This window comes from Muscardinus avellanarius (assembly GCF_963383645.1).
Source record: "Muscardinus avellanarius genome assembly, chromosome: 10".
Classification (NCBI taxonomy): Eukaryota; Metazoa; Chordata; class Mammalia; order Rodentia; family Gliridae; genus Muscardinus; species Muscardinus avellanarius.
Window position 1 is genome coordinate 104,243,298 of NC_137796.1, and position 27,037 is coordinate 104,270,334.

The 27,037-nt window shown below is 56.4% G+C and overlaps 1 protein-coding gene across 1 annotated transcript in view; it reads right to left on the reverse strand.

The window, feature by feature from the left end:
• Positions 1 to 2,190: 2,190 nt before the first annotated feature.
• Positions 2,191 to 27,037, reverse strand: part of CIITA (class II major histocompatibility complex transactivator) — a gene marked incomplete at both ends in the record, with an annotated part of 45,646 nt that continues 20,799 nt past the window's right edge. The window contains 18 exons of the mRNA XM_080703950.1: positions 2,191 to 2,266; positions 3,800 to 3,883; positions 4,013 to 4,096; positions 6,447 to 6,533; positions 8,006 to 8,098; positions 8,513 to 8,593; positions 12,691 to 12,762; positions 13,297 to 13,455; positions 14,486 to 16,139; positions 17,683 to 17,745; positions 18,303 to 18,551; positions 19,688 to 19,819; positions 20,139 to 20,273; positions 20,423 to 20,497; positions 21,208 to 21,374; positions 23,586 to 23,697; positions 23,794 to 23,877; positions 23,996 to 24,058. Coding sequence (XP_080560076.1) covers positions 2,191 to 2,266; positions 3,800 to 3,883; positions 4,013 to 4,096; positions 6,447 to 6,533; positions 8,006 to 8,098; positions 8,513 to 8,593; positions 12,691 to 12,762; positions 13,297 to 13,455; positions 14,486 to 16,139; positions 17,683 to 17,745; positions 18,303 to 18,551; positions 19,688 to 19,819; positions 20,139 to 20,273; positions 20,423 to 20,497; positions 21,208 to 21,374; positions 23,586 to 23,697; positions 23,794 to 23,877; positions 23,996 to 24,058 — 3,470 coding nt within the window. The remainder of the gene's footprint in view (positions 2,267 to 3,799; positions 3,884 to 4,012; positions 4,097 to 6,446; positions 6,534 to 8,005; positions 8,099 to 8,512; positions 8,594 to 12,690; positions 12,763 to 13,296; positions 13,456 to 14,485; positions 16,140 to 17,682; positions 17,746 to 18,302; positions 18,552 to 19,687; positions 19,820 to 20,138; positions 20,274 to 20,422; positions 20,498 to 21,207; positions 21,375 to 23,585; positions 23,698 to 23,793; positions 23,878 to 23,995; positions 24,059 to 27,037) is intronic.

Sequence of the window (27,037 nt, forward strand, 5' to 3'; positions counted from 1 at the left end):
GAGGGAGGCAGCCCCTGTCAAGCTGGCCCACAGGATGACTTTTTTTTTTTTTTTTTGGTACTGGGGATTGAACCCAGGGTCATTCTACCCTCTGAGCTAGGCCCCAGATCTATCTTATTTTTTATTTTGAAATGGGGTCTCACCAAGTTGCAGAAAGCCTAAGTTGCTGAGGCTAGCCACGAACCGGCAATCCTCCTGTCTCAGCCTCCCAATTACTGGGATTACAAGGATGCGCCACCAGGCCCGGCTGGGCCTGGTGACTCCTAAGGCTGTCATGGAGACAATACAGACCATGTGTGGTCTCCTCTCTCACAACTTCTCTGTCCCTCTTTCTCTCTGGGTGATTCAACCCACCTGCCATGCTTTGAAGAAGCCCAAACCATTCCCCAGGGAGAAGTCCCAGCCATCTCTACCGTGGAGGACCTGAGGTCCCCAGCCACCGCTGTGTCCCACGCCAGGCATGCAGGTAAAGGAGCCTTCAGGCTGCCCGGCTGACAAGGGGACAGTGGGCTGCCCCTGCGGAGCCCAGCCCAAATGGCAGGCATGTGAGTCGAACAGATGTGTGTGTTATTTTTGTTTTGTTTCGTTTTGTGTTGATACCTCCAAGCTACAGACATCCCCAGCTCTGTGTTATTTATTTATTTATTTATTTATTTATTTATTTACTTACTTATATTTGGTACCAAGGATTGAACCCAACGGCATTCTAGCTCTGAGTTAAACCTCCACCCCTATTTTATTTTGTATTTTGAAAGAGTCTCACTAAGTTGCTGAGACTGGCCTCAAAACTCTGACCCTCCTGTCTCAGCCTCCCTGAGATTATTTTTCTTTGGAAACAGGGCCTTGCTAAGTTGCTGAGGGTTTTACAGAACTGCTGAGGCTGGCCTGGAACCTGTGATCCTCCTGTCTTGGCCTCCCAAGAACCCAAATGACCACAGGTGTGCACCACCATGCCCAGAGTGTGTGCTATTTTAAGCCATCAGAACAGTAGGTGCCCCCAAATGGAAAGCCAGGCATGAAACCAAACCCTGGGCCTGCCTAGGAGACTGTGTGAGACATTTATAATGTAGTGAACATGAAGACACAGGACAAGTTCCCGGCTGCTGCCCCTCCCTTAGTGTCTAGTGGCTATAACCCGGCCAAAGTCCAGTGTTCCGGCCTGGCCTCGCTTTAGCCTGGGCCAAGTGTTAGTGCAAAGGGCAAGCCCCACCAACAGAGAGCTGCTGCCGCAGGCCCCTGTTTCAGTTTGGGGGTCAGCAGAGCGGGGTGCCCACTGGTATCCTCGGCGTGTCCAGCAGGCCCCTCGGGCTTGGAGAGCGGTGAGAAGCGTCTGCTCACCAGGCTGGCCAGAGCCCAGGCAGGCAGAAATGTGACCGCCTCAGTCCCTGGTCTGGCCTGGCTGCAGCCATCCCGAGTGTCTCCGGAGAGCAAAGGCCTCAGGCCTCCTGGGTGGACCATGGCCGCTGCCTGGCGCCCATCTGTCCATCAGGGCTTGCAGCAGCTGTACGAGGCCAGCATCGATCTGAGCCCCAAAGCAGCCCAGATCTGGGCCTTAGTCTGCCAGGAAGACGGGTCCATCCCACGGCTGGGCAGGGGCTGGGTGCCAGGGCACTGAAGCCCATGGAATTTGGCCTGGAGAAGAGCTGTGTCACCCAGTTCAAGGTCCAGTGTCCTCGGAGTGCGTGCTGGAGGAGGGGCCAGGAGAGGCAGGTCAGCCGAGAAGGGCAGCTTGGTTTGGGGACAGTGTGGTCAAGATGGGGGGGACTGGGGGAGTAGAGGAGGGGAGGAGCTGGACAGTGGCCAGGGTCAGGAAAAGGGAGCCAGTGGAGGGGGCACAGGGGAGGGCCAGTCACCATGGTGAGAGCCAGGGCAACTTTCTACCGAGCCGAATCAATGGGCATCGGAGCTGCAGACAGGCTGCACAGCAGCAGAAAGGCTTGGAAGTCCCAGAGGAGAACTGCCCAGTGCTAAGGCTGCGGGATGTGGTGCCCAGCTCGGCCTAACCTTTACTGCACCCTCAGCCTGAGTCCCCAAAGCCTGGGAGGAACCTCAAGTAGGCCCGTGTGCAGGAGACGGTGGTCTCCCAGCCCCGCCGATGCCCCACCCTTCACATGGACACCAACCCCAGGTGTCCCCGTGGCTCTCCCCTCCTGGCCCCTGCCCCTGTTACCTGTCCAGGCTCAGCCAGGATCATCTCAGGCTGATCCGGGGGTCCAGCTGCTGCAGATGTTCCTGCACGCCAAACGGGATGGTGGGTGTCCACATCCTGCAGGGAGAGATGGGGTTCAGGGGTCAGGCTGAAGGAGAGAGGGTGGCTGGGACCCCCAGCACAAGCAAGGGGCTGGTGGGGAGAGCAGAGGCCCGGGAACTCAGAGACCCCTTTCTGATCTGCAGATGACTTGCTGTGTGACCTCAAAGAACTTGGTTACTTCTCTGCACTTTATTCTCCTCATTTATAAAATGAATCTTCTAAGACCCACCCTATCCATCACAGAAAACATGAACGAGCCGGGCATGGTGGTGCACACCTGTAATACCAGTACTTGGGAGGCTCAGATAGGAAGATCACAGGTTCAAGGACAGCCTCAGCAGCGAAGTGAGACTCTCAGTGACCTAGCAAGACCCTGTTTCATAAACAAATAAAAATGCAGGCATGGTGATGCAGGCTTGTAATCCCAGCACTTGGGAGGCTGAGGCTGGAGGATTGCTGGTTCAAGGGCAACCTTAGCAAGTAGTAAGACTCATCAGCCTAGCAAAACCCTGTTCCAAAAATAAAAAAACAGCCAAGCATAGTGACACATGCTTGTAACCCCAGCACTTGGGAGGCCGAGACAGGGGAATTGCAGGTTTGTGGACAGCCTCAACTACCTAATGAGACTCTCGGCAATGTAGTGAGACCCTGTTTCAAAATAAAGATTAAAAAATAGGGCTGGGGGTGTAGCTTGGAGGCATAATGCCCCTGGGCTTAATCCCCAGTAACAAATAAACAAATAAATAAATAAATAAGCAAGCCGCGTATGGTGGTGCACACTTGTAATCCCAGCATTTGGGAGGCTGAGACAGGAGGATCGCTGTTCATGGACAGCCTCAGCTACTTAGTGAGGCCCTGTGCAACTCAGTAAGACCTGGTTCCAAAATAAAGAGTAAAAAATAGAGCTGGGGTTGTAGCTTGGAGGTAGAATGTCCCTGGGCTCCATTCCCAGTACTGCAATAAATAAATTAAATAAATAAATAAATAAATAAAAATAGGGCTGGGGGTGTAGCTTGGAGGTAGAATGTCCCTGGGCTCCATCCCCAGTACTGCAATAAATAAATAAATAAATTATTAATTAAATAAATAAATAAAAATAGGGCTGGGGGTGTAGCTCAGAGGTAAGAATGCGCCTGGGTTCAATCCTCAGTGCCACAATAAGTAAATTAATTAATTAATTAGAGTAATTCTCTAGGCAAAAGTGCTTTGAAAAAATATAGAGTACCAGTATCGCACATTTACACCTGCTGGTAGCTGAGTATAAAAATAAGTGTGAGGCGTGTGAACGCAAGCGTGATGGGGAGCAGGCCGACCGAGGGCTTCCCAGGGCCCACCTGAGTTTTATTCCCCTTAACTAGTGGAAACCTCGCCAAGCCTCTTGGGGTAGTGATGGTGACCACCCATCCTACAGATGGATAAACCGAGGCCAGAGAGACCAAAGGCTGCTCGCCCAGGGTCTCACACAGGCAGGGCGAGCGCAGGTTTGGGGGTCTGGGGTCCCACACCAACTCCACGCCCGCAGAGCTCGGCTCCCGCCCCGACACTCACGCCAGCGTCTCCACGCGGGGACACTTCCTCAGGCCGGCGGCCAGCTGCTGGGCACCGGCGGCCGTGAACTTGTTGTACTGAACGCTGGAGAAAGAAAAGAGTCTTGAGGCCCCGGGGCCACGCGCTGCCGACCGAGGCTGGCCCCGCACCCTGGCACTGGGGTAGATCCCCATGGCCGGAGCCGCCCCCCGCCGCCCTGACCCCCACACTCACGCCAGCTCCCTCAGCGACACCATGGCGGGGAGGACTCGCGCCAGGCTCCCGGCTCCCACGTCGCTGATGCTGTTATTGTACAGGCTGCGGAGACAGAGGCGGGAAAAGGGCTGGCGGCTGCTGGGGAAGGGCCCTGAGGGAGCCACGCTTAACTGAGATTGCGGTCCCATTTTACAGAGGGGTAAACTGAGGCCCGGAGACTCGAGACCCTTCTCCGTGGTCACACGGTATGTCCAGAGAAGCAACAGGACCGAAGGGGAGTTAATTTTTTCCCTTCGCTCTTGAGAATGACTTCCTGGGCTCAAATCCCAGCTATACCCTCTACCACCTGCATGATTTGAGGGCAAGTTATTTAACTCCGCTGAGACCACAGTCGCTCGTGGGGAAAATGCACCCAGCCAGGTTGCGTGAACAGCGGCCGGTCTACACTACCGCTGAACCCAGCACCGCTGGCGCAGGACCAGGTGGGGCTCTGCAGTCTCTTCCTAGGGTGGGTCTTTTAGCCCGGGGCCCTTCCTTCTCCTCACAGGTAGAGTAATTTCATTATACTTTACTGATGACCTGATACACATGTCCACACTTGAATGTCACTGCGATGTGTCTTTTTTTTTTTTTTTTTTTGTATTGGGGATGGAACCCAGGGCGATTCTACCTCTGAGTTACATCCCTAGGCCTTTTTTTTTTTTTTTTTTCAGATCTGGGGGTGGAACCTAGGGGCATTCCACCTCTGAGCTACACCTCCAGCCCTATTTTTTATTCGTTATTTTGAAACAAGGTCTCATTAAGTTGCAGAGGGCCTCACTAAGTAGCTGAGGCTGTCTGTGAACCACGGTCCTCCGGTCTCAGCCTCCCGAATGCTGGGATGACAAGTGTGTGCCACCACGCCCGGCTCACCCCCAGGCCTATTTTTAAATTTCAAAACAGGGTCTCACTAAGTCTCAGAGGGCCTTGCGAAGTGGCTGAGGCTGGCTGCACACGTGGGATCCTCCTGTCTCAGCCTCCCCAGCATGGGGATTACAAGCGTGCGCCACCACGCCAGGCTGCAATGGGCTTTTGACCAATAGAACATCAGAGTTTCAGCAGCATCCTCTCTCCCCTTAATGATATCTTCCGACATTTCAGCATCCATAAAATGGGATGCTCCCTGAAGCGTAAACCAGATCACACATCACCTTCAGATGCCCCGCCTCCTCCGCGCACTGAGGACCGCAGGGGCTCCACCTGGCCTGCGACCCCCCCCCCCCCCGGCATGATCTGGACTCCAGAGATTTTTCCTAGCTTGTCGCCTCTCCCAGTCCTAGCACACTGTGGCCAGCACAGGAGGCCCTTGTACCCAGAAAACCCGACCTCCTTCCCACCTCATGCACCTGCTGCACCTCCCTCCCTGGAAAACTTGACAACACTTCCTTGTTCATGCGCTCTCCTGGGCCATGTTAGTTTCCTTCCCAGCACAAAGCACTACCATAAAATATCTTATTAGCTGGGGGTGGTGACACACACTTGTCATCCCAGCATTGGGGAGACCGAGACAGGAGGATCGCGGTTCGCGGCCAGCCTCAGCTACTTAGGCCCTTTGCAACTCAGTGAGACCCTGTTTCAAAATAAAGAATAAAAAAATAGGGCTGAGGGTGTCACTCAGAGGTAGACTGCCCCTGGGTTCCATCCCCCCGCCTCGTACCACAAAAAAAAAAAAAAAGAAAACTTAAATATGTATGTGCCTGCTTTCTTGTTAGAAAATAAAAGTTGAAAATAAAAGTGCATTGGTCCCACTTTTCTGGTTGCATCTCTAATTCCAAGCCCTGGTTCATGATAGAGGATCCTGGATACCTAGCGCACCTCTGGCCCGTAGACTATGAGCTGTGCCGTACACAACCCCTTGGGTTGTCCTGGTGATCCCAGCTGGAAGGATTCCTGAAGGGACCAGAGGCCATCTGCCGGCCCTGCTAGTGAGGAGGCCTGGGGGAGGCGAGGGAGCCCTCCAGCTGGCAAGCTAGGCGGGTTGGCGTGCTGAGCTGAAGGCGGGGGGCTCCTGTCCAAGCTCAGTTCTCTCATTAGTTTCTGGGATTTCCAAACCAATGGCGCTATGCCAAGTCTCACCAGCAGGTGGCAGTGCAGGCACTGAGGCCTCCTGCCAGAGCCCACCAGCCCTGGACTCCAGGGAAGAGGACGGCAGGTGCTGTGTCCAGCGCTTCACACAGGCTGCCGGGATGGAGCTCACTTTCCAGATGAGGAAACGGAGGCTCAGAACCAGTGACTTGCGCAGATGTCTCCCCTGGGTCCTGGTGCTCCTCGAGCTCAAGGCCCTGGGATTCTGCTCACACGGGGTTCTAGGTGGACGCTCCCCCCCCGAAGCCCGGCACCCAGGGCCCCGAGTCAGACCTTATGGCCAGCAGGAGGGGCTCCCCAGCCCCCGGCTCCACCCGGACACACTCACCTGAGCCTGAGAAGAGACGCGGCCAGTGAAGGCAGGGCCTCGGCCAGCCTGCAGGCGCCCACGTCGGTGATGCCGTTCTGGGACAGGCTGCAGGGACACGGGTCCGGGGAGGGTCAGGATCAAACCTGCTCACCGCTTCCGCAGTGGTACCCATCCAGCTGCCCTGCGGCCGAGGCCGAGCCGAGACTCACCCCACAGAGTGGACTTGTGGTGGGCAGCCGAGCTGGGCAAGGGGGTGAAGTGTGGGTGGGGGGCGCCTCCCCCACCTGCTCTACGATTCCAGAACACCCCTTCCCCTCTGACTGGAGAAGTCTCCAGTCGTCTGACAACCAAGGGAACCGCTAAGTGAATTCTGACAAATTCTGTGGCCATCCCAGCCTTGGTTAAGAGGTGGAGTGTGGACAGCTTTTGATTCCTTCTAGGTTGTTTTTTAAAAAAAAGCATATTAATCCTCCTGTATCTTATCTGTCTTCTACTTCCAAAGCTCAGATAAGTTAAAAAAAATTGCTGTTCTTGGTAGTGCACACCTGAAATCTTGGCTACTCCGGAGGCTGAGGCGGGAGGATTGCAAAGTTGAAGGCTAGCCTCAGCAACTTAGCGAGACCCTGTCTTGAAATTTAAAAAAATCGAAAGGGCTGGGGATATAGCTCAGTGGTATACCTCGTTGGAAAGCATCCTGGGTTCAAGCCCTAGTACTGCAGGAAAAGATACCATGTTGATGATACTGTTTCCCTGACAACACTATTCCAACCCTCCAGTATAATTTTATGTCTTACTGTATGTAATTATAAACTTGTTTGCTTCTGGTTTTATTGCCTCTCCTGGCTGAGTATGGCCCCGAGGTCAGGAGATGTGTTTGTTTTGCTTAAAGTGGGCTGTTCGGGGCCTACAGGTGTCTGCAGAAGCGTTTTTAAAATAGCTGTTAATTAAATCTACGAACGATTGGGTGAGTGTGGACAGTTAAATAAAGATATGATTGAAGTTGGGCGTGGCGGCGCACACTTGTTATCCTAGTACTTGGGAGGCTGAGACAGGAGGATTATTTCTTTTCTTTTCTTTTCTTTTCTTTTCTTTTTTTTTTTTCAGTACTGAGGATGGAACCCCGGGGCATTCTACCTCCTAGCTACACTCCTAGCCCTGTTTTTTATTCTTTATTTTGAAACAAGGTCTTACTGAGTTGCAAAGGGCCTCACTAAGTAGCTGAGGCTGTCCTGGAACCCCGATCTTCCTGTCTCAGCCTCCCGTATGCTGGGATTCCAAGCGTGTGCCACCACGCCCGGCTCAGCAAGACCCTGTTTCAAAATGAAAAATAAATAGGGCTGGGGGTTTAGCTGGGAGGTGGGACGTCCCTGGGTTCAATCCCTAGTGCCAAAAAAAAAAAAAAAAAAATTAACAAGATGGAATGAGTGCTTGGGCGAAGGAGTGTCTGGATAAAGACAGGACGGAATGGGTTCGAGGGAAGGAAGGAAAGGAGGGATGGTTGGATGAATGGATGGATGGAGGGAGGGATGGAGGAATGGAGAGCTTTGGGAAACCTGCGGGCAGGCCCGCCCACTCACTTGAGCGTCTCCAGCGCCTTCAGCGCGGGGAAGGCGGCCGAGAGCTGCTCCACGCCCTCGTCTCCGATCTTGTTCTCGCTCAGCGAGTCCAGGCTGCAGGCGGAATCAGAGAGGCGGTCAGCCAATGTCCCAGCGTCCTCCTCCGGCCTGGCTCCTGCCCCTCGGGTCCCCCAGCCCCAGCCCAGATTCCCCCAAGGACAGCGCACTCCTGGGCGTGCAGCACAGGCCTTCGCCACCTGGGGGCAGCAGCGGGCAGCCTGGCCGGGCTGCGTGGAGCAGAGACTGAGGCCTCAAGCCGGGAAGAGAATTTCAAAGGTCACTGGAGGACCAGGCAGTGGGCACGGCTGGGAATTCCCGCCTGCAGCCCCTGCCCTGCAGCGGCTCCTCTGGTCACTCACGGGGCGGAGGAGGAAGCAGGGCCCGGGGCAGGGCGGGGAGAAATTGGAAGCGCCTCTCCTTGCCCAGGCCCGGGACAGGGTTTGGGGTTGTCCCAGCACCCATACTCACTCCAGATGCTGAAGGGAGGAGAAGGCTGGGAGGATCTTCGCCAGCTTGGGAAAGGCCCGGGGGCCCAAGACGGAGCCCAGCCTAGGAGGCAGAGCAGGAGTGAGACCCCGGCAAGGCCTCCGCCCCGCCCGGCACCAGGGACAGGGCACAGAAGCCAGGTGCAGACGTCTGCAGCCCCCTGGCCTGGCTCCTCAGCCCATGACCTCCCCACCCTGCAGGGGGAGGGGTCTTTCTTTCTTTTTTTCTTTTTTCTTTCTGTCTGTCTTTCTGTCTTTCTGCCTTTCTGTCTTTCTTTCTTTCCTGCTGGAGATTGAACCCAGGGACATTCTACCTCCAAGCTACACCCCTAGCCCTATTTTATTTTTAATATTTTGAAACAAGGTCTTGCTAAATTAAATTGCTGAGTCCGGCCTCGAACAGCTATCCTCCTGTCTCAGCCTCCCAAGCACTGGGATTACAGGCATGCACCCTCATGCCGTGGTCTCCAGGCCTTCTGCTTGGGGCAGATTTCACAGAGACCTGTGGGAACCCCGCTGGGACTCCCCAGCATTCTTCTGCAAGCAGAGAGTTGCTTCTTAAAATCTGTGTACGCTTATCCTGGCCTGGTGAAGTGGCCCCAGATGGCAGCCAAGGACCCCTAGGGGCAGACCGCATGGTTTACTTTTTTTTTTTTTATTAATTACAAAAAGAGCCACATTCTGAGCACCTGTTATAGGCCAGGCAGAGTCTGGCCCCTCCAATCAGCTTCGATCTCACTTAACCTTTCATAAATTCTGAGCTATGGGCCCCTCTTAGCCCTGATTGCAGACGGGCACAGAGAGGAGAAGTAACTCCTACAAGATCACGCAGCTCAGATAAACATTTACACCAGACCTCAAGGGAAGGGAAAAAAAGGGCCATTTGGGCTTTGAAATATAGTTAAATGTATTTAATGGGAAGAACTGTCTTGTAATCTGAAATTATTTCCTTTGAACTTTTTAAATTTCTTTTTTTTGGTACTGGAGATTGAACTCAAAGCCATCCTACCGCTAAGCTGCATCTCCAGTCCTATTTTATTTTGAAACGGGATATCGCCGAGTCGCTGATGGCGTTGCTAATTTGCTGAGGCTGGCCTCGAACCTGTGACCCTCCTGTCTCAGCCTACCGAGTACTGAGATTACAGGTGTGCGCCACGGTACCCGGCTTGAACTTGTTTTGATGTTGGAATGATCATGCTTTTTATAATATCGCGGAGCTGACAGCGGTTGTTTTATTATTCGTTTGAAGGACATGCTTGGTGAAAATAAAAAGATGATGACCACTGGTGTCACTTAAATTTATTCTGAAGTGTTTTCCATCTCCGAAGTTCCAGACTCTGGGGACCTTGTGCCTCAGGGAAAGGCCGCAGGACAGGAGCTGTGCGCCCGGGTCTGCGCCCTGGACCTTGACAAGTACTGCCCTGTTCAGTCTGTGTGTGTGTGTGTGTGTGTGTGTGTGTGTGTGTGTGTTACTGAGGTTAGAACCCAGGGATTCTACCTCTGGGCTACACCCCCAGACCTATTTTATATTTTGTTTGGAAACAGAGCCTCACTAAGTTGCTGAGAGCCTCACTAAGTAGCTGAGGCTGGCTTCGAACCTGCGGGGTCCTCCTGTCTCAGCTGCCCAAGTGCTGGGATTACACGTGTGTGCCACCACGCCCGGCTCAGTCTCCATTTCTTGGAATAATTAGTCCTGATCTCAGGAGGTATAGGAAGATTCAAGTGTTCACCGTCCAATATCAAGCTTGCCGGCTGCATGTCAGCCCCAGAGGAGAAAGTCATGAATGAAACTCACAAAAATCCCAGCCGTCAGCCTGGCGCGGTGGTGCATACCTGTAAGCCCAGCTACTCGGGAGGCCGAGGCCGGAGGATCGCAAGTGGGAGGCCCGCCTGAGTAACTTAGCAAGGCCCTGTCTCAAGACAAAATTGAAGAAGGCCAGGGATGTAACTCAGTGGTGGGGTACCCTGGCTCCATCCCCAGTACCCAAACAAAAAACTATCAGAGAGTGATCATGTGCCCTCCCTGCAGGGCTTCGAGCTGCTTGATCTGACAGGACAGTTCTGCAGAAGCCTGGCGCGGGCCGCCACAGCAGACGCCCCAGATAGTCCTTTCCTTCCTGCCTGCCTTCCTCAGAACCTCGGGGCTCCTGCCTGCAGGTGCCGTCACCCTAGGCTGCTCCACACACACCGCTGCTGTCCCCCCGAGCACAGTTCCGACCTTGAACTAGGGGCTTTTTAGGCTGAAAATAAGTCGAAGCCTAAAAAGGGTCTGGTCTTCAGACAGTTCCTCTTTTCAGCAACATTTTTACCTCTGCACCTCTGTGTTCTGTTCAAAACAAGAGGCACCTGGCTTCTCCTGGGGGAGCTGAGGGGTTGTGGGTGATCAGCTGGGGACGGGGGCAAAGTCACTCAAGCTCGCTGGGCCTCTGTTCCTCACCCGTCAAGTGGAGAAGCGAATGGCCGCCTCCTGGACCAAATGCTGACTCAGCTTGCTCCTTGGCTGAGCTCAGAGGCAGGCTGACCCGAGCTTTACGACTTTGGATAATGGACCTGGACTATAGGTCTCAGTTTCCCCATCTGTCAGGATGGACAGTAACCATGCCCCCAGAGGAGAACAGCCTGGGACAATGGGGTGAAAGTGTTTTGCAACTGAAACGCTATGTTCGGATAGATAGCTCTAAATATAATGATTGTACGTGGGAATGGTGGCCGCAGGCCTGTAATCCTAGTGCTTGGGAGGCTGAGACTGGAGGATTGCAGGTTTGAGGTCAACCTCAACAACAACCCTGCCAGACCCTGTTTCAAAACAAAAGTATAAAAGTGCTGGAGGGAGAGCTTGGAGGTAGAATGTCCTGGGCTCAATCCTCAGTATCATAATAAGTAAGTATAGTTACTTAAGATGGGTAAGTATAATGATAGTATCATTATTTAATAATAATTAAAATAAGTATACTAATAGTACCAAAATAAGTAAGTATAATAATCCCTGCGGCTCCCTCAGGGGCTATGTGCTGGTGGCCTCCCACTCTGTACTGACCTGGAGAAACTGGGCTCCCGAAACCCCACGAGGTCTCCATTTCTGCCACCCTGATGGTGGCTCCCAAGCCTGGTGGCACACAGAGTAACCAACTGTCCCAGTTTGCCTGAGACCGAGGGTTCCCAGGACACAATCCCTTCAATGCTAACACCAGTCCCAAGCAAGCAGGATGCCGTTCACCCAGCGGTTCTGCAAGAGCTCCTGGGAGCTCGGGACACCTGTCATCTCAACGACTCAGGAGGCTGAGGCAGGAAGATCGCAGGTTTGAGGACAGACTAGGCAACTTAGCCAGAATCTGTCTCGAAATAAAAATAAAAAGAGCTGGGGGCTCTGAGCTAGGCACTCACCTAGCCGCTAACTCCCCAGTGCTGTGAAAATAACTCTCCTGGGATCCTTGAGCCTGGGGAAAGAGGCCCTGGGTCTCTGCGGCGGGACTCGACCACTCATTCCCATGAGGGGGACCACCAGTGATTATGATAAAGCCCGGCTGAGGACCAGTGTGCGGAGGTGGTAGACACCCGGGGTTTGGAGGGTGGTGGCCAGGGCTATGCACTCTCTCCCTCCTCCTCTGCCGGGGTGGGGAAGGGGTCCTTTGGCCACCGAGTGAGCGGGCAAGCTCAGGCACAAGAGGCATTGTGCAGCCTCTGGCCACCACAGGGGCAAGACCCAAACTGTGGCCCGGGCAGCCTCCCGTTCTGGGAGGTGACAGCTGGGCACATGGGCCCTTCTCCTGCTCTTGCCAAATAAAACTTTCTGCAGGTCTTTTTTCCTACTGCCCCCTCCCAATCCGAGTCCCTGGCAAGCTTCATTTCCCATGGCTCCTCCCGCAGAGGGGAGCTGGCTCCACTAAGCTCACTGAGGACGGCAACCTCCGGCATCCCTACAGTGCTCAAGAACGCCGTAGATGGGAACATGCGTGGCACCGGGAAAAAGGGTGTTTAGCTTCGTTCCAGAGACCTCGGGCGCTTGCCCCGACCCACCACAACCTGGCTGCTGGAAGCTGGTTTCCAAAGTGGTGGCAAGATGGTAGCATTCTTTTTAGAGGCTGCTCTGCGAGCTGCAGCCCCAGACTCGGGAATGCCAGAGAGGGAGCTGGTGGGGACCTAGGACCACGCGTCACTTACGCGAACTCCAGCTTCTTTAGGTCGCGGACCGCGGGCAGCTCCCTGGCCCCGTCTTCTGAGGAACTCCTCAACCTAGAGAGAACCGGCCGAGTGAAGGGTCACCCCTCACTCCTTGCTGACTGTACCCATGTTCCAGGTTTCCCAGGAGGACCACCTGCCTCGGGTGCCACTGCCACCCCAAGAGCTTGGGACTGTGTTTCATGGGAAAGAAAGAGGCTCAGAACAGACGCTGCCAGATCCAGCCCAGACAGCGTGAAGCAGGTGCCCAAACAGCCTGTGCTGAATGACAGTCGGGCCAGTATCACGTGAGGTCCCTTTGGACCTCAGCTCTGCCCTCTGTAAAATGGGTCGACGCCAGTCCCAGGTGCCCCGAGGCTGGCTGCAGGTGCCACTAGATGCGCAAGGCACCCTCATAAGCCCTAGCAGGGTAAGATCTGTGGGCTCTGCCAGGCGGCGGCTGCAGGGAGAGGCTCTGGGTCCACTGCCTGAGGGAGGACGCAGGGAGCCTGGAAGTGCAGTCGGGAAGCGCTAGAAATCCCATGACACACAGGCACGCGTGCTGCAGGCCCTCGGCCCGCCTGGCCCGGGCCACCTCCCGCCCCTCACCTGTGGGTCTGCACAAGGTTGTCCAGGTCCTCCACGTCCTTCAGGGACTTGGCCTTAAATGGCTCAATGGTGAACTTCTCCTCCGCTGCCTGGAGTAGCTGGGTCTCCCCACGCTGCTGCAGGGACTCCCACAGTCCCAGTGAGTCACTCAGAGCGGCCCTGCGGAGGGAGGGCCTCAGACCCAGCCACAGTGACCAGGCTAGACCGTAACGGGGCGGCCCCAGGAGAGCACCTCCGACATACTCCTACTTCCCTGCCTTGGCGCCACCTCCTCCAGAAAGGACCACTCCTTACTCATCCCGCCTTTCTTGAACTCTTACAGTGGATTCTTTTCTCCCTCCCTCCCTCCCTTCCTCTTTCTTTCTTTCTTCATTCCTTTCTTTCTTTCTTTCTTCCCTCCTTTTCTTTTTTTGCCTTGGCTACCAGGAAGCTCAGTGGTAAATTGGGGACACAAAATCGTATCAGACTTTACGCTTGGGTGAATCTGTTTAGGGGAGTCGTGGAGGGATTCCCTAGAGGTTAAGCCAAAGTGCCCAACCAGACTTAAATAAGCCGGATGAAGGAGCTTAGACTTCACTCTGAGGCTGGCAGCCCGCCCCGGGGAGGGTGTCAGAAGGGGTGAGGCATGATCAGATTCAAGTTCTGGGAAGATTGCTCTGGCGACTGAATTCAAGTGGGGCTGAAGAGGAAGGATGGAGGCAGAGAGGCCCAGGGGAGGCTGCACCTTTCATCTAAGCAAGAGAAAACGGAGCTTGGCTGGGGAATGGAGGCAAAATTTTGGATCCAGGTCAGTTTAGATTCTACGTGTGTCCCAGTGCCTGGAACATGGGGGGGGTCTTCATTTTGCCCCCCCCCCCGATACTGGTGATTGAACCCAGAGGCATTCTATTACTGAACTACATTCCCAGCCCTTCTTTATAAATTTTGAGGCAGGGTCTTGCTGAGTCGCCGAGGCTGGCCTTAATCTTGCAATCCTCAGGCCTCGGCCTCCTGATGAGCCTGGGTTACAGGGCTGCAACCACTGCACCCAGTAGGTCTTCAAATACTGTTTGGTAGCCCTCACTGCCTGTGTGGCTTTCCATAATCAGCTGCCCTTCCCTGAGCCTCAACATCCTCGTCTTAAACACGGGAACAATCCATCGGGCCCCCTCTGCCGGCACAGAGAGCCCTCCCCGGCCCCTGCCCCCACCTGAACCGGGTGACGCAGCTGAGTCCCACGAGGCTGCCCAGTCCAGAGGGGTCGATGCCGGTGCTGCGGAGGTCCAGGGAGAAGTCTCTGCCGGCCGCCTCCAGGGCCTTGGCCAGCACATGTGCATCAGGGGGTGTGAGCCGGGTGCCCAGGAAGGAGAGGCGCGCCGGGAGCTCCTGCACCACCTGTGCCCAAATCCCCGCCTCTTGGGCCTCGTGGGCACAGTGCAGCAGCTCCAGTAGCCGCCCGGCCGGCAGCATCCCCAGCTGCAGCCGCTTCAGGTACCTGGCCAACGCCTTCTGCTTCCTGTCGGCAGGGGCGGCCGCTGCCGGCCCTACGAGGGCTCCCAGGCATCGGGTGCGAGGCTGGAAAATCAGCCCGGCCAGAAAGCGGGGCAGGCCCTCCAGCCAGTTGTCATAGGGTCTCTTCTTCCTGGGCGTCAAGGCCAAATACTGAGACAGCTCCTTGTCTTTGACCTCGCTGCTCAGAGCCAGCCACAGGGCCCCCAGGAAGCATTGCAGAAGGAAACTGGAGAAGGCTAGCTCCGTCTCTGCGGCCCCCGGCACGGGCCGCACCAGGCCTTGGGCTAGAGCCCAGGTCCTCACCTCCACCGACGGGAGCTGGTCCTCTTGCAGGCTTCCTCGGCGACGGCGGCCCAGCTCCCAGGCCAGCTTGGCCAGCCCCACCAGGGCGCCCGGGGGGCTGTCTCGGGCGGCAGGGCCGAGGAGGCCGACGTAGAGTCCCGTGAGCGTGGAGGGCAGCTGGACCTCCTCCCCCGACTCCAGCAGGGCCTCTGAGAGGCGGCACACGGCCCTGCACACGGTGGGGCTGTGGCTGTGACTGAGGAGAAACGGCTGGTCCTGCAGGAGGGCCAGGACTCTCTCCGGGTGCCCTGCCACCCCGGAGCCCTCAAAGTAGTGCCTCACATAAGCCTGGGCCTGCTGGGCCGAGAAGCCCGCCACTTCAAACAGGGCGTCGGCCTTGCTCAGGCTCTGGGCCAGGCGGCCCCGAGGCCGGGCGGTCAGGAGCAGGGTGCAGCCTCGAAGCAGCTTCCGCTGGAAGAGGCCGGCCAGCAGCCCCCTCAGGGAGCAGGGCTCCACAGACACAGGTCCGCAGGTGCCGTGCAGAAAGCCATCCTGGGCTTCCAGCAACTCGAAGGCATCGAGGATGAGCAGCACGCGCTCCGGCCTCCGCCGGATGTGGCTGAAGACCTGGTCCTCCTCCTCCGCCAGCGGCCGCGGGCCCTCGGAGCACAGCAGGTCCTGCAGGCGGTAGGCGTCCCCGGGACGGTCCAAACGGTGGCAGGGGATGTGGAAGACAAACTCGTATTGCGGGAGCTGGCCACAGGCCCAGGCCCGGCTCGCTGCCCGGGCCCAGTGGCTCTTCCCCTGCCCGGCCTTGCCCAGCACGGCGATCACGCGTGTCTCTCGCGGCCGCCGCAGATCGCTGACGGCCGACAAGACCTCGGGCAGCCCGCCGCGGGCCGGCCGGCGCTCCGTCCAGTCCACTGTGGCCAGCTCCCTCTCCAGGCTCTTGCTGCTGCCCTTCTCCAGCCTGGCCCTCACCAGGTCCACCTCCACCACGATGCCATCCGGGCCTGCCGGCTCGGCCCGGTACTTGTCCTGCAGCGCACAGCGGAACCGCCGCACCGGCTCTGCAGAGGCCCAGGGAGGATCAGGCAGGTCTCCATCAACCCTCCTCACTAAGCCACTGATCCCACACCCACTCACTCCCTCCCTCCCTCCCTCCTTCACCCATCCCTTGATGGCTCCTCCCTCCCTCCCTCTCTTTCTTTTTGGTACTGGGGATTGAATCAGGGGTACTGGCATTCAACCTCTGAGCTACACCCCCAGACCTATTTTATTTATTCTTTTTTTTTTTTTTTGAAACAGGATCTTGTTAAGTTGCGGAGAGCCTTGCTCAGTTGCTGAGGCTGGCCTCAAAACCTGTGAGCCTCCTGTCTCTGCCTCTGAAGTACTGGGATTACAGGCATATGCTACCATGCCTGGCCTTATTTTTTAAATTTTGAAACAAGGTCTCATTTAAGGGTCTCCTTAAGATGCTAACGCTGGCCTTGAACCTGTGGCTTTCCTGTCTTAGCGTCTCAAGTACTGGGATTATAGGCATGGGACACCACATCTGCCACACCTGGCCCTTTTTTTGTGTGCGGTACTGGGGATGGGACCCAGGGGCCTTCTACCTCCAAGCTATACCCCCAGCCCTGATTTTTATTCTTCATTTTGAAACAGGGTCTCACTGAGTTGCAGAGGGCCTCGCTAAGTAGCTGAGTATGGTTGCCAATCTGCAATCGTCCTGCCTCCTGTCTCAGCCTCCCAAGTACTGGAATTACAAGTGTGCGCCACCAGGCCCGGCTCCTTATTTATTTATTTATTTATTTATTTATTTATTTATTCATTTATTTTGAGACAGAGCCTTGCTAAGTCGCCTAGGATGGCTTTGAACCTGCGACCCTCTGCCTCAGCCTCCCGGGTGGCGGGGATCATGTGTGTGCCACGGCACCTGGCCTTTTATGCCGTATTCTCCCATTTTCTCCTAATCTTTGGCCATTAGGGAGGGTGGGGAGGGGGAGGCCGAGAGTTAGGACAGCGGAGCCCTGCATCTGGGTTCAGATCCTGGCTCCACCACTTAGCGTGCGCCCTGCACACAGCGGCCTCATCTGTGACACGGGCTGGCATGAGGGTTGTTGAGACCTCGGTGATGGATGGATGTGATCGCTCAGGGGAGCGCCCGGAAGGACACATGGCGCATCCTCCCACCCCCGCTACTCCACCTCCGTCACCCCTTAGGCAGCAACCTCTTTTGCCCACTGGTCCAATCCCCTACTCCTTCCTTTCATCCTCCCAGCCTCCCCAGTGAGGTGTCCACGCCCCCCCAGGGGCTTGTGGAGGGGCTGGGGTGGGACTGAATACTGAAATGAACAAACGGAGTGAGGGCATGCATGCGTGAATGAATGAAGGAGTGAATGAATGAAGGAGTGAATGAAGGAAGGAAGGAAGGAATGGAGTGAATGAATGAATGAAGTTGTGAATGAGTGAATGAATGAGTGAATGAGTGAATAAATGAATAAATGAGTGAAGGGGTGGATGGACACTGGGGTCTGAATGGGCACCGTGTGCATGACCGAGGCAAGCCCAGCCTTGGGCTCCGACTCAGCCCCCAGCAGGGGCCCCACTCACCAGGCCACTGTGGGAGCTTGGCGGGGGCCTCCCGAGCTGCCCGGCGCGGGGGCTGCTGGTCCTCTAGGTGTGCAGAAGCCAGGGTCAGGGGGGCTTGGTCCCCCAGGGAGCTTCTCCCCTCTGGGCCCCCAACCTCAGAAGGAGCCCACGAGCTGAAGGTGCACGGTGGTGCTCAAGGCTACAGTGGACATCTTTTCCTTTGGGCCAGCTGTATTTTGATAAATCCCCCAATGATTTTTTGTGTGTGTGGAGACTGAACCGAGGGACATTCGACCTCGAGCTATATGCCCCCAGCCCTATTTTTTATCCTTTATTTTGATACAGAGTCTCACTAAGTTGTGGGGGGCCTCACTAAGTAGCTGAGGCTGTCTGTGAACCTGCGATCCTCTCGTCTCAGCCTCCCAAGTACAGGGATTGCAAGCATGTGCCACCACGCCCGACTCCCTCAATGTTTTAAAAAGCATAGGATCTATATAAAAATAGGGGTTTTCAGCTTCGGGAGGTCTGTTTTCCTGCTGGGAACAGGCAGGTGGAGGCCTGTGGACAGTGTGGACGGGACACGATCCTCTAGCCATCAACGGTACCCTCTACTCCCTGGAGACCCTCCCCGGCCCGCTCACCCACGCCCCCGACCCGGGGCGTGAGCACACTGCTCCCAGGGCCTCCTGCTGCCCCCGGAGCACTCAGGCCCCAAGCGTCCTCACCTGTGACGCTGGCCCGGGAGGTCAGGGCTGGCTCAGGCATGCTGGGCAGGTCAGCTGGAGATGGGGCGAAGGGACTGGTGGAGCCTGGCCGCTCGGGGGACTCCGGGAGGCCGTGGATAGTGGGGCTTCCGGAAGGTAGCGCTTGGCTGGCCTGGGTCATCTCGGCTGCGATGGAGGTAGAGACGGGTGTAGGAACAACTGGAAACCCGCCCAGGCACCCACCCCAATCCAGCTGCGGTCTGGAGAGTGAACAGGGGACTTCCAGAGGAAGACGTTAGGGGATGAAGCTCTGGAGTTACAGCTGGATTCCAGACACCTGGTTTTCCCATCTGTGAAAAATGGGCACGGGGGCTCTGAGGGACGGCGTTTTCCCCACTGAATGATCCTGCTGCTTTTCCTCGCCTGCTGCGGGGAGGCCAGTGCACGACGCAGAGGCTGGCGGGCCCCACAAATGCTGCTCATGGCTTCCATCCTCCTCCACGACTCCTGAGCACCCAGCCAGGCTGGCCCCGGGCCCACCCACGAGCTCGCAGTGGCAGGCCAGCGGGGGCCATTTCACAGATGGGAAACCAAGTCAAATCAGGGAAAGCTGGGTAAGGATAGGACATGCAGCAGACAGTTTAGAATGGCACACTGCAAGGGAGAGCCATGGGGTTAACTCTGATACACATCTCTTGCTTGGCTTGTTACCGAGCATGTATGGACGTCACGACTTAAAAATAAATGTAGCCGGGCATGGTGGCGCACGCTTGTAATCCCCGCACTTGGGGGCGGAGACAGGAGGATCGCACAGTTTCGAAGCCAGCCTTGCTGGCTTTAAGAAACCCTGTTTCCAAATAAAAATATAAAATAGGTCTGGGAGTGTAGCCCAGAGGTAGAAGGGTCTCCAGGAACCCCAATACCACCAAAAATAAGATAAAATAAAATAAAATAAAATAAAAATAAATGTAAAGAAGACGAGCGTGGTGGTGCACACTTGTAGTCCCAGCATTTGGGAGGCTGAGACAGGAGGATCACGGTTCATGGACAGCCTCAGCTACTTAGTGAGGACCTTCGCAACTCAGTGAGAACCTGTTTCAAAATAAAGAATAAAAAATAGGGCTGGGGGTGCAGCTCGGAGGTAGAATGCCCCTGGGCGCGTGCAGACCACATGGCCACTTTCCGTCACACATCTAGACCCACCCCGGGCTCTGTCCCGATTTGAATTTTGAGAGGTGAGGACTGCCTGTCTGAGGCTGGGGTGGTGAGGGACCCTGTCAACTAGAAGAGAGGGGTGGCGGGGACGAGTCCTACATACTCACCGTGGCAGATTAATATACTGGAGAGCCCGGGACCAGTCCCTGAGATCTGCCAGAGTCCCTGGGGCAGAGCTGGGAGGGTGGGGATGAACTGGATGGATCCAGCCGGGGGGTCCAGACCCCTGGAGTGGGGTCCTGCAAGAGGTGACACGGTGAGGGGGCCTCCCCAGCCCCGCCTCGTCCCTGGGCTTCTCCCTCGTGATTATGTCCCTGTGTTGGCATGGCTGTGGGGGCTAGGGTGCTTCATGAAGGGTGATTCAGCCTAGGGCTGCAGGGTGGATTCCCCAGGTGATGGAGACCCCCCCCCCACTGGGCCTCCCAGGGATGCGTTTTATTCCCAGGAGTATTTTCTGGCAGCAACTGAGGGGGCTGGGACAGGGGCGGGTGACCCCCATGAGGGGTGGTTTCCTGTTCCTGGGAGGGAGGAAGCGGCCCTCCCCGGGCCCGCCAGTACCCAGCATCTGGACAGCTCCCTCCAGGTGGATCAGGATGGGGCGGGCCGCTGGCTCCGGGGTGAGCAAGGCAGACGCCGGCAGGCCAGGCTGGGCAGAGCAGTCGCTCACGGGCCCCACCAGGAAGCTGCCAGTCACTGTGGGCAGAGAAGGCTCGGCTGTGGGGAAGGCCCTTTGGGGTGGGTGAGACCTGGGTGGGCGCCTGGAGAGCCCGGCCCAGGGTGGGAGGGGTCCAGGAGTGGGGGACGGGGGTGTCACTCTCCTGGCTGTTAGAGGAAACACCTGCCTTGCTCTGGCTGGCTGCTCAGCTCATGGGAGCGGCTCCTGGCCCGCTCCTTGCCACAGGGCCCCAGGAGCTTCTCTAGCAAGACCCAAGGGGCTCTACACCAGGGTGCGTGCAGAGGGCAGGCAGCTAAGGAAGGAACAGAACCCAGGAAGAGCTTCCTGATCCAGCCCCTCCCACCTTCCCCAAGCAGCCTCTGGGCCCCTGGGGGACCCAAGAGGCCCCAGCACCCACAGTCTGCCCAAGGGAAGGCGGGAGCCACATTGCATCATCAGATAGGCTTAGTCTCCTCCATTTGAGGTGAGACCCGGGGCCAGGGGTCTGAGGACTCTGAGGTCTTCATGGCAGAGCTTCTGTCTCTGCCATCAGATCGGGGGGCTTGGAGAAGAGAACCCCTCTCCCCATCAGATTGGTGGCACCCTGAGGACGCAGGCCACTTCATCATCGTGGGGTCTGTGTTCATGAGCCCTGAGTCCACAATCAGAGGGGAACTCCTGAGGACAGGGCCGGGGTGCTGTCAGACCTTAGCCTCTCTTTCTTCAGGCTGGCCCTCACCTTTTCAGATGAGATCTGGTGAACTTGGGGTGGGGTGGGGGTCGGGCTCAGCCCTGATTTGGAGGAATTAAGAGGAGAAAGGGCTGCTGGGGGGAAATCTCAGGCTGAGGCCAGGGCTCTGGCGTCCTGATCTTGATTTGAATCCCGCTCCCCTCTGTGCTGTGTGATCTTAGAGGGGTGGTCTTGCCTCTCTGAGCCTCGACTTTTGAGGCCCAGCTTCCCAGCCCGCTCACCTAGTTTCCTGTGCTTCAGGTCTCCGGGACGCTCCTCTGAAAAGCCTGAAGAGAGAACAAGGGTCAGCAGCCCCGGGGACGGCGTCTCCAGACGGGGGGCCAGGGGACCGCGCCCTCCTTCTTCTAGCCCGCTGGCACCTGCTCCCTGGCCTGAGCCCACACCCTTCCTAGCCCGGGGGAGGTGGCCCAAGAGCGCAACCCACAGGAGGACAGCGTGGGATGGAGTTAAAAACCAACCAGCTGGGCGTGGTGGCGCTTGTAATCCCAGCGTGCGGGAGGCTGAGACAGGAGGATCTTGGGTTCTTAGTGAGGCCCTTTGCAACTTAGTGAGACCCTGTTTCAAAATAAAGAATAAAGCCGGGCGTGGTGGCTCACACTTGTAATCCCCACGTTTGGGAGGTGGAGACCAGGAGGATCGCGCTGGTTTGAAGCCAGCTGTGCTGGCTTAAGAGACTCTGTTTCCAAATAAAAAATATAAAATATGTCTGGGAGTATAGCCCAGAGGTAGAAGGGTTCCATCCCCAGTACCACACACACAAAAAGAATAAAAAATAGACCTGGGGGTATAGCTCAGAGGTGGAATGCTCTGGGGTTCTATCCCCAGTACTGAAAAAAGAATATAAATAAATAAATAAAAAGGCCCTGCTTCACAATCCCTCCCAGCCATGAGCCTGGCACCGCGGCCCCTCTGAGCTCATCTGTGGATGGCGCGGTGGGCATGCAGCACAGGGGTGCCCTGGGGATCAGCGGGCACCCAGCACCGGGCACATTAGTGAATGAAGACCCCTGGACAGGGGCCTCGAAGCAAACCGTGGTCATCAGCCGTGAATGCACTAACGGAGCCCAAGGCTGCCGGAGCGCAACGGGGAGGTGCCCCGGGTCCCCCAAAACACACCCAAAATAACACGGCGGCGGGTGGCTAGAGGGACGGGCAGGCGGACAGAGGTGCTAGGCGAGCGCTGACCAACACCCACTGTGGATCGGCGGGTACTCGTGTTCTCACGACACTCAGCCACCTTTACTGGGTGTCGAGAAATTTCTTAATGAAGGGTTGGAGCAAATGTTTATTGAATGAAAATGGAAAGGAAAGAAGAAAGGAGAGGAAAGGGGAGAGAGAGAACGAAGGAGGGGAGGAGGGGAAGCTTCTGGAAGCACAGCAGTGTTCCTCATCAGGGACCCAGAATGTCCTCCACCAGATGTAGAAGGAGGAAATCGAAGTGCAGGACAGTGCAGGGAAAGTGCGGCCGGAGGAGGAGGAGGGGGGGGGGAGGAGGGGGAGCAAGGGGGGAGGGGGAGGGGGAGGAGGAGGGGAGGGGAGGGAAGAGGAGGAGGGGAGTAGAGATTTATATGCCAGCTTTTAGACAAGGAGAATTTTCCTAGCGAGGCACGAAGGACACCGGTGCCCTGGCAGCCTTTAGTTAGGGCAACTGAGGCGCCACGGAACAGGACCAGGAGGAAACTTTTTTCTCTCTCCGTAGCCTCTGCACCTTTCTGATTTTTAAAATGTGCCGCCACTTAGTGAGACCCTGTGTCAAAAGAAAAAAAGCCAAAAAGGGCTGGGGTGTAGCTCGGTGGCAGAGCGCCCCTGGGTTCCTTCACACACACACACACACACACGCACACACATGCAACACACACATGCACACATGCGCACGCACACACATGGGCACACACACGCACACACATACACCGTGCTCACAGAACGCCCTAAGTTAACTGCTGTCACTCAGCCAGCTCTACGCAGGGCTCCTGTATCCCGGGGCCTGGGCTAGAGGCTGGGGATGCGGCCACAGGCAAGAGAGATGAGCTTCCTGTCTTCAGAGAAGGAGAACTGGGCAAAAGGCAATGAAGGAAACAATCCCAGGTCTCAACAAGCGCCAAGGTGCTAGGAACGGCCAGGAGAGGGGAGAGTAGGCCAGCCAGCCTAGGGGGAAGCGTGGTCAGGGAGGGCTCCCTGGAAGAGGCGGCATTTTAGCCAAGATACAAAAGATCTGAAGGAGCCAGCTGTGGGAAGGACTGAGAGGAAGGAGAGGATGGCAGGTGCAAAGGCCCCATGGGTGGCAGGGGCGGGAGAAGCCAGCGTGGCTGCAGCGTAGCCTCCTGGTGGGTAAGAAGGCTGGATCCTGCGGGCCACGTAGGACATATTTTACGTGGCGCGTCAGCAAGGCCGTGCAAGGACCCGGTCCGCATTTAAAAGCTCCTGTTGGCTCCCAGGTAAGGGGAGACTGAGGAGGCTGCGTCGGAGACTCGGGGGCGCAGGCCCTGGGCTGAGGTCGCGTGGATGGGAGAGGACAGGCCCAGGTTCCAGTCCAGCGCTCGCTGAGGACAGACCTGTGCCTGAAGAGACCACCCCCAAATACAAGGGCGGCACTCAGGACCAGGGGAAGCCGGGCCCCACGGTCATCGGGGGAGCGGTGACCAGGGAGGACCCGCCAGGAGTGGCTGTCTTGCACCACAGGTGGTCTGTTTCCTCCTGGGTCGGCAGCGAGCCTTGGTGAAGGGAGAGGCAGACAGGGAAGGCAGGGGAGCCACAGAAGGTTATAGAAGCCAAGAAAGAGTAGGCTGGGCCGGGGAGGGCTTCCTCACGTCTCTTGTGGCTTCTCTGGCCAGCTTCGGCCGGCTCCTCCACGCCGCCCTCGCCAGGCGCTTCTTCTGTTCCGATGTGCTTGGCTTTGGAGAAAGATCAGAGACCAGCTCGTGACCAGCCCCCGCGAGCCTCTGCTGTCCCCACACTGGGGAGGGGGTCCCCAAGGACAGGGAGGACGTGCAGGCCCCGCCCCCAACTTACTGAAGATGTCTCTGCCGAGGTCCTCCGGCAGCGAGTCCTGGAACACGTACTGGTCCAGTTCCGCTGGTCAGACAAGGAAAGGCACGTCAGTCGGGCACCAAGGGCTCGCTGAAGGCCCACTGTGTGTCAAGCCGCGGGCTGGCTCAGGGAGCGGTGGCTTGGCACACAGTAGGGGATCAATTAAATGTTGCTGAATGTATAAGCAATGAGAGGAATGTGTCCATGAAGACTTCCCTAGTGCCAGAAAGGAGCCCAAGGCAGAGTAGCAGAGTTGGCGTGCGGCTTGAGTTGAAATTCAGCTACTGTTCACTATCCGTACTAGCTGGGCAACCTTGGACCAGTTACTTAACCTCTCTGGTTAAGTGCGTATGGCGATGATCAGAAGCTCTGTATCTAAAGTACTCGACGCAGTGGCCAGTATACAGTAGGCACTCCATAAATGGTAGCTGGTGACTCAGAGCCGATGGGGAGGCAGCTGTCTGACAGAGGTCAGAGGAGCGAGTGCAGAGGGGAGTGGGCACTCAGGGAGGGCCTGGGGCTCCTGGAGCCGGCCCCTGAAAGATGGGGTGCTGAGGAGAGCTGGGGGGCTTGCGGGCAGCGGGGATGGAGTGAGGAAGGGCTGTCGGTGTACTTCTGGGAAAGGGACAGAGCGGTGGCCGTGCTAGGGGTTTCCCGTTGGGGAATGTTAGGGCTTGATTTTGTTGTGATTTTGCTACTGGAATTTGAACCCAGGGCATTCTACCTCTGAGCTACATCCCCAGCCCTTTTTATTTTTATTTTTTGTTTTGAAACAAGGCCTTGCTAAGTTGCTGAGCATCACCCTGAGTTTGGAGGCTGGCCGCGAACCTGCGATGCCCTTGCCTTGGCCTCCCAAGTACTGCGGTCCCAGGGGGCGCCACCCGCCATGGCCACGCCCGCTGGGACTTGACCTGACAGACATGGGCTGAGGGATGGAACCCGGCAGTAGGGCTGCGGGGCGGCGCCACCCTCGGGACTGCTTCCTCCCTGCGATTCCTTTTCTAAACTCTTAACAGTCTTCACAACTGCCCCCCCACCCTCGGGACTGCTTCCTCCCTGCGATTCCTTTTCTAAACTCTTAACAGTCTTCACAACTGCCCCCCCCCCCAGAGCGCTAATTGCTGTGTCTGTTTACACATGTGGAAGCCAAGACGGTATTTCAAGATGCCGCAAAGATCAGTTCATTCAGGCGGGGCTGGCCTTCGAGGAGCTTAGGGAAAACCCACAGCCTTGGGAGCAGCCGGTCTCTGGAGACAACGATGGGGAGAGAAGTCTGCAGATCCCAAGCCCTGCCCAGGACCTTAATTACTGCCTCTGCCAGGGAGGAACCTGGGCTTCCCCAAGTGAGCTCCAGGAGGGAAGGAGCTGGTGGCTCTGGGTCTGAGTTCCCCTCCCTCCCTCCCTCCCTCTCCCCTTCCCCTCCCTCTGCCTCTCTCTCTCTCTCTCTCTCTCTCTCTCTCTCTCTCTCTCTCCTTGACATTGAACCCAGGGGCACTCCACTCTACCGTGGAGTTACACCCACAGCCCCCCTTTTTTGGTACTGGGGATTGAACCTAGAAGTATTCTACCTCCAAGCTATACCCTCAACCTGATTTTATTTCTTATTTGGAAACAGGGTCTCATTAGGTTGCCGAGAGCCCCCTAAGTTCCCGAGGCTGGCTTGGAAGCTACGATCCTCCTGTCTCGGCCTCCCGAGTCCTGGGATTACAAGTGTGCACCGCCATGTCTGAATCATCCTCAGTCCTTTTTGTTTTATTTTTTGGGGTGCTAAGAAGTTGAACCCAGGAGTGTTCTACAACGGAGCTATACCCCCAGACATTTTTGTTTTTTAAATTTTGAAACAAGGTCTTGCTAAGTTACTGTGCACTGGTCTCAAATATGAGACTCTCCTGTCTCAGCCTCCGGGTACTGAGATTACAGGCATGTGTCACTGCACCCAAATTGCTTCTGGAACTTTTCCTTCCTTCCTTCCTTCCTTCCTTCCTTCCTTCCTTCCTCCCTCCCTCCCTCCCTCCCTCCTCCTCCTCTTCCTCCTCCTCCTCCTCCTCCTCCTCCTCCTTCTTCTTCTTCCTTCTTTCTCTCTCTCTCTCTCTCTCTCTCTCTCTCTCTCTCTCTCTCTCTGTCTGTCTGTCTTTCCTTTTCTCTTTCTTGTTGCACTAGGGATTGAACTCAGAGGCATTCTGCCTTCAAGTTATACCCTAGCCATATCTTTTTTTTTTTTTTTTAGCATGAAACAGGTTCTCCCTAAGTTGCTGAGGGCCTTGCTAAGTTTCTGAAGCTGACCTCAACCCTGTGACCCTCCTGCCTCAGCCTGGCAAGTACTAGGATTACAGGCGTGCACCTCCATGTCCAGCGGGCCTGGCTTTCTGAGACCCACGCAGCTCCCGCTCCTGTTCCCTCCTGCCTTTGTGTGGTGTTGGCTTAACTGCCCTGGTGAACACTGGCCACGTGCGCCAAGCACAGACCTCCTGAGTGGGGCGGTCCCTGGTTTTCAGGGAAAGGGCCAGTGCTGCTGGCTGCTCGTTGCCCAGGGCACCCAGTCAAGAGAACGAACAGGGTCAGAAATCCAACTGCCCTTTGCTGTCCACGCTGTTCCGAATCCCTAGTAGGGGCTGCATTTTCCAGAGGGACAGGCACCGTTTACTCACTCAACAAAGGCGCTCGTGAAGGGGGGGCAGGTGGGAAGGGGTCCCCTGCCCTGCCCCTGCCCCCAGCCCCGCAGCCGCAGCAGCAACGCCAGCGCAGAGCATCTGCCCCACCTGAAAACAGCACCGCCTCTTAAAGCTGCAGTCTGCCTTTCACCCTGAGCTTTAGCAAATCTCCCAGCCCGACACCTTCCTCTTTGTGGTTAAACATAGGGACTTTGAAATGAGGAAGACCTGGGCTAGAATTTCAGCCTGGAGCAGGTTGTTTCACCTCATGAAACCTCAATTTCCTCCTCTGTCAAGGGAGATTCTAATAGTCCAGGTTTCCCTTGTTCAACACCACACACACACACACACACACACACACACACACACACCA